Below are 12,415 nucleotides of genomic sequence, written 5' to 3'. Positions count from 1 at the left end.
ACCAACCCTTGGGGCTTTGGATCAGACTTTGCTGAGTCACACCCCAGTTTTGTGGCCTTGGGCACATTTTCAAACCTTTGTGGCTCTCGGTTTCCCAGTCACGCAACTGAAGCACCTCTCTTGAGAAGCTGGGTCCTTTGCGTGGGTCTGTATCTAAGGTATCGCAGCGCCAGACTACACGCGGGGTGTGGTCTGCACACCCAGCCAGGGAGAAATTAGCAGAGCCCTGGAGGCCCGGAGCATCCGCAGTCACTATGGCAACCTCAGACGCCTCGCGTTCCAGAGCAGCCGGTGGTGGAGTTGGGAGGCCTGGTGGCCCTGGGCAGCGGAGACCCCAGTGGCATGAGGCGGCAGGAGGCGCTAGTGGTGACGGCAGGGACAGCATCGGAGGCGGGCCGCGACGGGGAACAGCCGAGGCCCACAGGGCTGGGGTGCAGGGCTCGTATAGAGCCCGGAGGCCCCCAAGAGCCCCGCCAACAATGTAAGTTAAGCTTCAGCCTCAGACCATGGCCATGGGGTCCAGGGGCCATGGGGGACCAGTGGCAACCAGGCTGGGGACCCCAGGGTGGAATTGGGTGGAGCCCTGAAGATTTCCAGGGAAGGGATGGAGAGCTGCTGTTTGGCAAACACAGAGATAAAGACACTGGCAGAAAGCATCCCACACACTGGTGTAGGAGCCTCCAGATGCTCTGGCTAATCTCCAGAGAGGCAATCAAGCAGGGGTGTGGTGTGGTGTGGTGTGGTGTGGTGTGGTGTGGTGTGGTGTGGTGTGGTGTGGTGTGGTGTAGTGAGTGTGCAGGCCAGAGAACAATCCTAGGTGCTATTCCTCAGGTTCCATGCAAATTTTGTTGAGAGAGGTTGTACTACTGATCTGGAAGTTTTCATACAGGATAGGCGAGACTGTCTGGCCAGTGAGCTCCCGGGATCAATATGCCACCATACCAGGCTTTTCGTACTATAAAACATAAGCAGTTATACTAGCCCACAGGTAACTGTGAGAAAAAGAAACACAAGTAAGATACCTAGGTGCATTTACAAAACAAAACAAAAAAATATCAGTATCAACCGTCGTTAGATGTCAACAAGCCTGGCAAACTTTACTCCAAAACAAAGCCCGGGCTGCCTAGTTCTCAGCAGGCCTGCCCCACCCCCCATTGTCCCTAACAGGACAGCCTGTTGACCCTTCCTCTGTCTCCAGCCCCTCTCCCTCCCTTCTGCCCTTCTTTTTTCTTAACTGAGGAAGGACTCTCCCTCACTGGCTTTTTATCAATCAACTCAAGGCTCCACAAATCTCCTTCTGCAGTTTCCTCCGGGGATTCTCTCGGCTGCCACCCCACAGTCTTCCAAGAGACCAGCACTCTGAGCAGGCAGTTCTTCTTTCTGTGACCCCGCAGACTTTGCCTCCTTCCTTCCCCAGTCACTTCCTGTGAAGGTCATGATTCTTCAGAGAAAGTCTAAAACAGGCCAAAGTAACACACTCATTTCTACTCACATGACCCCTAACCTTTAGGAAATAAGAGTGAGAAGCTAAATGTGTCTGGCTGTACCTTTTCTGAGTCTGGGGTGTGTCTGAGTCCCACCATCAGAGGTGGCCGTCTGCACTCTGGACAAGTACACTCCTGCTCTCTCTTGGCTAGACCAGAACAAGAGATGCCTGCCAGGTCTTTGTGAGATTAGCATCTAATCCTAAATATGTAAAAAATTTGCTTGAGTTCTCTAGGGCTCCTTGAATTGTGACAGGAAGCTGTGTTTACAGACATGTATGCAGCAGTGTGAACATACATCTGCTGTGCGTCTCTTATGCCAAGCTCAGTTCTAATATTCCAGTGAGTGGAACAGAAAGACTTCTGCCTCTATGCATTGACGGCTGGTTTTCAAAGACATCAAGCCATCAGTTACTCAATAATTGTACACAACTATGCAAATGAAACAATAATACACGAAACAAGAGAGAGAAGAAAGGTTACCAGGAAAGAAAAAAACAAAGACGGTTCTAGGTTGCAGAACCAGGGACTCTCCCCCAGGAACTGATGTGGTCACGTGCTCAAGTTGACACTTAGAATGTGCGAGGCAGTAATTAGGCACACACTCAGGAGAGAGGCTGGTCAGGCAGAGGTGACATGCAGAGGTGGGATCTGACAGAGGGGCTGCCGAGGGGGACTGAGCATGGAGCCAGCAACAGCGAGGGGAGTCTGCGGACACCCCAGGCCAGGAGGCACCCCAGGCCAGGAAGCACACAGTGCTTTTCTCCTGCCAGGGTTCTGCTCTCTGGGAGATTGGAAAGAAGGCAGCAGGGCACTGGGAACAGACGCCAGTCCTGGGCCCGGGCAGCTGTGAGAGGTGGGGCTAGCCTCAGGGGCCAGGGAGAAAGAAGTCCTGAACCTTAATCTGTGGTTAGCTTCCATGGGTTTAATCTCTTGTTTATTTTAAGATTCATTGTATCAGTTTTTAGTGTGTGTGTGTGTGTGTGTGTGTGTGTGTGTGTGTGTGTGTGGTGTCACAGCGTCCAGAAGAGAGTGTTGGATACTCTGGAGCTGGAGTTCCAGGCTGCTGTGAGCCACCCCGTGGGTGTCAGAAATAGAATTCCAGTTCTCTGCAGGAGCAGCAAACCCTCTCAGTTGTAATCTTTTAAAATGGAAGCTAGGGCTGCTGAGGGGAGGCTGGGGAGGCTGAGGGGAGACGGGGGAGGCTGAGGGGAGACGGGGGAGGCTGGGGGGAGGCTGGGGGAGGCTGAGGGGAGGCTGAGGGGAGGCTGAGGGGAGGCTGAGGGGAGGCTGGGGAGGCCGAGGAGGCTGAGAGGAGGCTGGGGAGGCTGGCCTAAGCACTTGCTATGCAGGTGTGAGGACCTGAGTTCAAACCTCAAGAGCATGTAAAGCCAGACACAGAAGCATCTATCTGTAATTTCAAGGGTGAGATAGGAGGCTAGTGTAGGAGATTTCCTGGAAGTTTCCAAAACACACAGCCTGGTGCATGCAGTGGCAAGTAACAAAGAGACAAGAGACCCTGTCTCAGACAATTTGGAAGGAATGGACTGAAATCTGAGCGTTCTCTCATTTCCATATATACACTGGAGCATATGCATGCTACACACACACACACACACACACACACACACACACACACACACACTCACCTGGAGTGTAAAATCCAGGCACAGATTTTACCTTACTCTTTACTCTGTCCTCATCCCCAAGGGAAATGTCAGGAACAGAGTAGGTCTTTAATCAGAAGTCATTGCTGGGCATGGTGGTGCATTTCTGTAATCTCAACACCAGGAGGCTGAGGCAAGATGGTCTTAGGTTCTACAGCAGGCTGAGAAACAGTCGCAAAAACAAAGCCAACAAGCCCGACCCCTCCTTATTGATAAGTGAAAGTTCAGGAAGGTAATGAGAACATTTGTATCTTTCTTCATCATATCTGAGAGAGAATCCTGAAGCTTACCCCACACACTCAGGAATTACACAAAAGTTTGAAGTCCTCCAAACCAGAAGTTGTGATGAAAGAGATCATCCCAGCCGGGCGGTGGTGGCACATGCCTTTAATCCCAGCACCCAGGAGGATCTCTGAGAGTTCGAGGCCAACCTGGTCTACAAAGCGAGATCCAGAACAGGCACCAAAACTACACAGAGAAATCCTGTCTCAACAAACAAACAAACAAAAAAAAACAAATAAAACAGAGAGAGAGAGCGAGAGAGAGAGAGAGAGAGAGAGAGAGAGAGAGCGAGAGAGAGATCATCCCAAGATAGAGCCTGAAGGACAAGCTGTCTGCTATTTCTGAGGGATGACAGGCTGTTTTTTAACAGGCCGTTCTTATAGGAGTATTGGCTAAAGGCTGGGTAAAGCTGATATAAACCAATTGTGAATACCTTTCCAGGGAAGACATTTTTATACTGCGAGCCCCATAAGAGAATCAAGGAGGTTTTGGAGGAAGAACTTTCTATCAAGAGGGATGAATGCCATGTAAAAAGCCCACCTGCAGGTAAGCCACAAGGAAGTATGTTTGCTAAATGGATATGAATTTGTCTATTTGATGGCAGCGTGGTTATTTATTTTTAATGAAATGATAACCATCAAGAGAAGTCAGTTCCTGGGAAATCTTAGGGTTTTTTTTGTTTTGTTTTGTTTGTTTGTTTTGCTTATGTCCAAATCTACATGAAGAGGATAATGAAGTAAATCTTCAATGTATGTTTTTCTGTCCATACTTGTGAATGGTGTTCTTTCTACTTAATAGTAAGTAGAACGTTTCACATGCTTGGGACACACAGTAACATCTTCAGATTATCAATATAGATTTGCTCAATGGCAGAGGATCCCAAATGTTCCATTGTATTGGTTACCCGGGAGCTTATTAAAAGCAGCTTCCTGGCCTGGATGCCTAGACTACCGAGTTCCCACATGGTCGGTGCTCCTGTGCAGAGATCCTCCCTGCCAACAGTTCCAGCTGACTGTGAGCCACCCAACTAGGTCAAATCACCCATGGATCATTTTAGAAATACACAGTTCATGAGTCACTGACAGCTCTCAGGATAGGTCATGTGATGCCCACATTCCCTTACAGACATCATTCTGAGGTGACAGGCCCCTCATGTCCATGATTCCTTTTCAGCAAATGATCATTAGGAGAGTACTTCCTAGCTTACAAATAATCAGTTTTTTATTACAATGTTCACGGGGTCCTGAATTTGCCAGAGGAAATACCTAGGTCAGGTAAGGTACCTTCTGTGAAAGAAAACCTTGTTGACCTTGGAAGTTCAAGCCTTGGAACCCACAACCCCTAAATTTCCTTCATGTTCTTGGTGTACAATACCCTGACAAAAGAAACTTCAGCAGAGAAAGCTTATGTAACTCACAGTTCTGGGTCACAGTTCATGGCAAGGACGTTGAGGCAGGAACTTGAAGCAGCTAGACACTACCACAGTCAAGAGCAGAGAGAAAATCCATGCGTGCACACCCACTGCTCAGCTTGCCCTCTGTAATTTAGTCTAGGACCCCAAGCCCAGGGGATGCTGCTGCCCATTGTGTGGCTGGGTCTTTGCATGTCAATTAGCATAATCAAGACAGTCCCCACCAACATGCCCACAGGTCAACCTGATTTTGACAATCCCTCTTGAGACTCTTCTGGGTGATTCTAGGTTATGTACAGTTTACAATTAGAGCTAATCATCACACCATATAAAGGTGGAAAGAGAGAAACTCCACAAAGTTGTCCTGTGCCCTCCACATGCATGCTAAAGCACATACATTTCCTTCACACATCACACTAATAAAAAGTAAAATAAATGAAAGAACCATGGACCTCAGACTCCAGTGTTCAGAGAACTGGCCATCTTCTGGGGTAGACTGTTCTGGGAAGATGGGTCCCAGTACCCTTAAGAGTTTCTAATAACAGATGATGACAACCTCTAGGTGTAGCATCTAGACTCCAGCCCACTTTGTGTTTCTAAGGAGCCATGGTGTTTACTTTTGGGACTTACCGTATTGCCAATGACACTGAGCATCTTGAAGAAGAGCTTTAAATCTACTCTGCAGGCTGTAAATAGATGTAGAATGACCTATCGAGCCTACATGCACTATGTTCTTGGTGATTAAGCAACTTTTTCCAAGTAACTAGAGTAGTTTGGATTCAGCTTTGTTGTTTTTAAGGACCACATAGAAGCTAAATAACATGTTTGCCATTCTCTGAGGAGGAAACAAATGTTGTATCATTCTTACTGAGTGCATTTGACTATGAGACAGCCTAAGAGAATAGGAAATAAATATTCATTTTTCTAAGTATTTTCAAATATTCAATTAGCATGCAGCTATCCAGGCTGCATTTTTATAGCATCCACCAGAGGGCGCACAAAGGTACTATTTTGCCTAGAAAACTTTCCAAGTGTTTTAAAGGACTAGTCCAGAATAAGGAACTAGTATCCAGAGAGGGTGACAAACTCCTCCTACCTAACAGCCCCTAACTAGCCACCAGACCTCCTAGCAGTGTGTGGGGACAGATTGATCTTTGAACACCTGATGGAAGCCGTAGCTTCTCCTTCCTGAAGCCACCCATCATCACTTACAGCCCAGATTCTGCATCCAGCTTTCAAGTATGCGGTAGTAGCTATGTACAGATGCTCTTTGAGAGTGCACGTAGCAGGCTGCCTCTGTGTCTTATTCATCCTTTGTTTCTCCTCTTGCCTGTTGTAAGTACACTTTGGTCCCCATGAGTTTGAAAACATTTCCAGACTGCAGGTAACCTTTGAAGACCAAAGCCTGTGACTCCTCCAGCACATTCATCTTCCCAGTGGTATCTGGCACAGACAGCTACTCCTTTTTTCCCTCCGAAAGCCTCCACGTGGCCTCAAGGCCACCAAGCCCCATTCCCCTGGCTCTGCTCCTATCTCTTTTGCTACCTTTTCTCCCTAACTTCTCTGTCTCCGCTTGGCTTCTAAAATATGGATAACTCAGCCCCCTCCCTGCTTTTAGGAGACAGGGTCTCTCTATGTAGCCCTGGCTGTCCTGGAACCAACCCTCTGTGTAGCCAACACCATCAGATATCCTGCATGTCAGATACCTATATTTAATTCATAACAGTAGCAAATTTACGGTTATGAAATAGCAATAAAAATAATTTTATGGTTCAAAGTCACCACAACAGGAGGAACTGTATTAAAGGGCCACTAGGAAGGTTGAAAATTACTAGAGTATATACATTTATTATTCTATTTAATGGAACAATGCTTAACTTCCAATTCATTTATGCATTATGAATAATTGCACAAAAATGTGTATAAAGTTGGATGTGGTTGCTCCAGCCTGTAATCTTAGTACTTGGGGGCTAAGGCAGGAGGATTACCAAGAGTCTGAGGCTGGCTTAGGCTACATGATGAGTTCTAGGCCAACCCATCTACAGAGGGAGACCTCTCAAAACAAGAGTGCATTGCACTTACTTTACTCATGTGTTGGTCTGTTGGCCAGGAGCTTGGACTTTCCCAGTTTTGTACTATAATATCAGTTGTGATTTATCTGACAGTAAAGTCTCTGTCTCTCTAGAGTTTTCCAGTTTGGGCTGCTGTGTTCTCCCCCCAGAACATAGGCTCACTTAAGCCCACTCAGTTCCCATTCTCAAGTCCAGCTCTGCTTCTAATGGAATGAAGTGAACAGCAATTTGCTCTCTGGTCTACCCTGCCCCTGCTTAGAAATATCCACCCAAACAGTCTGTGTCTTGAGTCAAGATCCAAACTTTTCCAGACTAAATACAGAATTTTCCATTTAGTTAAAGCGCCCTGAATGAGGTGTGTGTGTATTACAAGGGGTGGGTGTGGGTGTGTCTGCAGCCCCCACCATCTTCCGGAACTCTTCCTCACTGTTTACTTCAAAAACAGCACTGCGAGCCAGCAGTGGAAGTCCAGAGACTGCGTCTTCAAGTGGTCAAGAAACCGCTGAGAGTTAGGGCAAGCACCGACTCATCCTACAGGTCTACAATCACAAGCTCCCAACTTTCTTTGCAGCGATGTCCTTTTCTGTGAGTGTGTGCACATAGAAGACACACTGGCTTAGAGTCACCCACTAGAAATGACACCCTGCTCCTACTTAGGTTCCCAGTGTGACTTTACAAACATGCTCAGAGTGTCCGGTCTCACTACTTTACTAATAAACAAGTCCTCCACCCCACACCCTGAATTTTCAGGTTTGTTGCCTGCTCTGCTCTGCCTCTAATGCTGGCAAGCACAGAGCTCCATTTCTTCTGCTTTCTGTCCTCATAACTCCAGGGCCAGACTGCTTTTGAGTTAAATACCATACTTATGGTCACTGCCTCATTTCCCAAGCAGACATATGCACAGGCTTTTGAAAACCAGCATCATTTATAATATCAAGTAACAAAACCACCTCAATAGCCAGCACATGGGTGATTTTAAGAATTATGGTTTGATATAATACTTTGGTGTTGCATTTTAAATAAACATCTCAAAACAAAACATGGGCCAAAGAGATGGTTCAGTGGGTAGAGTACTTGCTGTGCACGCTGCTGATCTGTATTTGATCCCTAGAAATAAAGCAGATGTGGTAGTGAGCATCTGTAGTGCTGGCACTCTCAGGGTGAGGTGGGAGGTAGAGACAGGATACTGTCCCAGAACCTTGTGGCCAGATAGCCAGAGTGTTACCTCAGCACTGGGAATATACCTTCCTCCCAAGAGCTTATCACCCATCTCCCAGTTTAGCCAGAGTATCCACAAGTCACACAGATTAGAGATTAGAAGTAAAATCATAAAACCCAAACAAGATTACTCAGCTCATTTGGACTGAAAGCCTTTGGAAAAGCCGCCTTCACAGCCTTGCTTTGAAAGTGCTCTGCACTTTGGTTTATGATCCCACCACCTGCATTTCACAGCTGGAACATTTTTAGAGCTGGAAGTTATATGAAGAGGTTTGGAACTTTGTATTCATAAAAATATACATTATACTTTATAGCTCACACTTTTTTCCCACGCAGCCATTCATTATGACCATTTCCCTAGGTGATACATGTTTGCCTTAATTGTGATTTTATATGTTGCAATGATTTCATATATTTTCTGTGTTATATATTATGTCATGATATGTCTTTGCCTGTGTAACCATATAACCCTTCTGTAGGGCCTTCTACCGACCTTTCTAATCTTGCATTTTCATTTCCCGTCTACTTAGGGGAATCACTTGGATTTTCTTCAGGAGTTCGTACTCTGAAAGGAGTAAGCCAGAAGGACTTGAGTGAAGACAAACTAATTAGGCTGCAAGGAAACACTGGTCATCACAACTCCCAGTTCCTTAGTTCTCAGAATGCTACAGGCTAGTCTCACACACACACACACACACACACACACACACACACACACACCCCACAGGGAACTGGAGATCAAATGAATAAACCTAGCGGACACAATGGCACTTGAAACAAGCCCATTCATGGAGTGACCAATTTGTCAGGGTTCTAGTTTTCTGTTTTTTTTTTTTTGTTGTTGTTGTTGTTGTTGTTGTTTTGGTTTTTTTTTTTTTTTTTAAGAATTTAAATAGTAGCCGGGCAGTGGTGGCGCACGCCTTTAATCCCAGCACTCGGGAGGCAGAGCCAGGCATATTTTTGTGAGTTTGAGGCCAGCCTGGTCTATAGTGCAAGATCCAGGACAGGCACCAAAACTACATAGAGAAGCCCTGTCTCGAAAAACAGAAAACAAAAAAGAAAGAAAGAAAGAAAGAAAGAAAGAAAGAAAGAAAGAGAGAAAGAGAGAGAGCAAGAGAGAGAGAAAGAGAGAGAAAGAGAGAATTGAAGTAGTCAAATGGAAGAAGAGAGCTGACTGTGGCTACCAGGCGCTGGAGGAGGGAAGGGAGCACAGCTAATCTGCAGGTGTAGGAACGAGGGATCTGACTCAGACAATAAACTGTTGGCTTTGTGAGCACAAGGATCTGAGTTCAAATTCTAGGTACCCACATAAGATCTGGGCACCACAGTGCGTGTCTGTTACACTAATGGGGACAGGAGGATCCCAAGGACTCACTAACTAGCTAATCTATGGGTTCTAGGCTCAGTGAGAGACTCTATCTCAAAGAATAAGGTGGACAGCAGCCTAGAAAGACACTTGATATGTACCTCTGACCTCTGCACACTCACACATGTGCACCCGCACACACATGCATAGACCACACACACACACCATCACTATCACCACCAATAACAAAGTTAAAAACTTTCAGATGCAGGATGAGTTAGTTTTGTGGAGCTGTTAAGCATGTACAGCTATAGACAGCATTACTGTCTCACACACTTAAAAACCTGTTACCAGTGCATACCTCTTGTTAAATGTTCTTACTACAATAAAATAAGCTTGGAAAAAAATCACAAGGGACTAAAATTCTGATTCAACCTCATTGTGTGTGGACAGGGCTCATTGGCTGGTGGACTGCCCTGGTTTTTAAAACTGAAGGACTCCTAAGCTGCCTTTACTTTGTCTATTTTAATTACTCTATGCCTAGAGACTGTGTGTGGCCAAAGAGCTTCCTTCTAATCCATAATGCCTCATTTCATCTCTGTAACTAAAGCAGAGAAAGGATGGCTCTGGCCTCCGGCCTCCTGCATATGAAACTCGCTCCCTTTTAACCTGGAAGTTTTGTTAGACCATCTGACAACCCTTGCTGAGAAGGACGTAAAGGAAGCTGAGCACACATCAAGACAGGTACCTAATAAAATATCTAGCCAGGCACATTGGCATGCCTGTAGCCAGCTACTGGGTGGGGGGCAGCTGGGGTGAGAGGACGGCTTGGGCAGCAACAGAAGACAAGTTTAAACCACAAAACAAGACTGATCAATGGGAAAGGAACGACGGAGTCAAGGTAATCGAGGGAAGTCAGTCCAGGGGTGTCAGAGTTGCTGGAGGCTAAGCCATGAAGTCAACCTTTAGACTCCCAAGTGGCATGGCTTGTAATGTCAACCTTTAGACACCTACAGGCAATGTTTTCTGAAGCTGTGACTCTGATGAATGGGGTGAATGTGACACCATATCCTGTGAGGGCAGAGATTTCTGTGTTTGCTTAGTTACACCCATGTGCCTGGCACCTAGCTGGCTTATGCAAATTTGTAAGCTGAATATTCAGAAAATGGTTTTCACCCTTGCCGAGAAGCCATCTGCATTTATTCTGCCATTTTCTGTGCCGTACAATAATTAATAGGTCTGTCATCTTGTTTGCTTTAATCCAACAAGTGCTTGTTGATACCTAAGTGGCCCAGGCCCCTTTTGGAGGAAGGACCACAGGAATGGGTGTGATGGGCCCCAGCCAAACCTTCTTTTGTGCTTATTAGCTGCTTGAGAGAGAGTTATCTAACTTAGTGGCGGGCATATTTTTCCATTCTCTTCCCTGATGTGTGCTCTGGGTCTGTGGGGAACTGGAGGTCTGACAGCAAGAGGAGGACCCGAACCCCCATCTACAGATCACCAGGTAGGTGGCTGTCCAAGTTAGGGGCTAGCCACCTGTGGAACAACACACAGCTGCATTGAGTGGTACATACCACAGTAAGACCAACCCAGGTTGGTCTAGAGTTCCGAAGCAGAATGCGTGACAACTCAAGTAGACGTGGGTTGAGGGAACACTGCTGATTAGATTTGGTCAGTCGTTATCATTTTTATTCAACACTTACGAGGCACACATGTAATTTTAGCCATCACCTTATAGTTCAAAGCCTTTTGAGTTATCTGAATACCTGCAGAAATGGAATTACTTAACTAGTACCTCATGAAGTACAAAATTAATAGCAATGCTCATTCATTTATTTGGTGAGTACTCATTAGTCACAAGCTATGTGCTGCACTGTGTGACAATCACAGTGACATGGTACACAGTATCCATGGGTGTTTGTAATGTTAAAATAATTTTCTTTTTTATTAAGAATTTCATGACATTACATACTACATAGTATATGTTATGGCTGGCTAGCAGAAGTAGATGTTCATAACAGAATTACTTTTCCATTAGTCAGGAAAACACTTTTTAATTGGTATTCTCCAAGTCTTTGTATACATAGTGTGGTGGGTTGAATGTGAATGTCCCCCATAGGTTCATGGATTTGAACACTTGATTCCCAGTTGGTGGCACTGTTTGAGGAGGTTTAGGAGCTGTGGCTTGTTGAAGTATGTCACTGAAGGTGGCTTTGATAATTTAAAGGCTCTTGCCATTTCCAGTTTTCTCTTTGCTTCACACTTGTGCTTGAAGATGTGAGCTCTCAGCTTTCTCTCCTGCTTCCACACCTATGACTTGATGCCAGGATGAGCTCTTATCCCTCTGGAACCCTGAGCCCATATAAACCCTTCCTTTTAAAAGTTGCCTTGACCATAGTGTTTTTTTCAGAGCAACAGAAAAGTAATTAATACCAACAGTAATGACGAGCTTCAGAGATATACCCATATGTTTCCACCAAACTTCACTGACACGGAAAATAAACAACCCTTCCTCCCTTGCCCTGCCATCACTGAACTTGTGGATATACACACTGGGCATGAACAAGCACAGGCCCACCTTGCTGAGTCCAGGAAGAGTCTCAAATACATCTCTATGTGATACCTTACCGGGACTCAGGTTCCTCAAGGGAGGCTGGGCTTCAGCTCCCTTCCCAGACAGAACAACTTTGTTTTGAGTAAGTCTTGTATTTCATACCCCATAACTTTTATATGTGATTGCAAATGACCACTACCTCAGGAAAGGGTTGTGTGGAAGAATGTAGAGGTGAACGATTGGAATGCTTAAAACTGCAAATATTTCTGATTTGGTCTCACATTTCCCTATGTTCATTTTTCCAAACACTCAAAATCCTTGATACACCAGTTCAGTTTAGGAAGACTACAGGTAAAACATGTGTGCATAAACTGATATGCTTAAAACTCTAAAGTAAATGCAACAAATTTTTATTTGGCCA

General features: G+C 45.6%; 1 protein-coding gene across 1 annotated transcript in view; it reads left to right on the top strand.

The window, feature by feature from the left end:
• Positions 1-275: 275 nt before the first annotated feature.
• Positions 276-12,415, top strand: part of C7H11orf97 (chromosome 7 C11orf97 homolog) — a 24,442-nt gene continuing 12,302 nt past the window's right edge. The window contains exons 1-2 of the mRNA XM_036192369.1: positions 276-481; positions 3,875-3,979. Of these exons, the coding sequence (XP_036048262.1) occupies positions 343-481; positions 3,875-3,979 (244 nt within the window). The 5' untranslated portion in view covers positions 276-342. The remainder of the gene's footprint in view (positions 482-3,874; positions 3,980-12,415) is intronic.

The sequence above is a fragment of the Onychomys torridus genome, chromosome 7, assembly GCF_903995425.1.
Source record: "Onychomys torridus chromosome 7, mOncTor1.1, whole genome shotgun sequence".
NCBI lineage: Eukaryota > Metazoa > Chordata > Mammalia > Rodentia > Cricetidae > Onychomys > Onychomys torridus.
The sequence above is the reverse complement of the archived record's forward strand: the minus strand, read 5'-3'. Positions and strand labels throughout refer to the sequence as shown.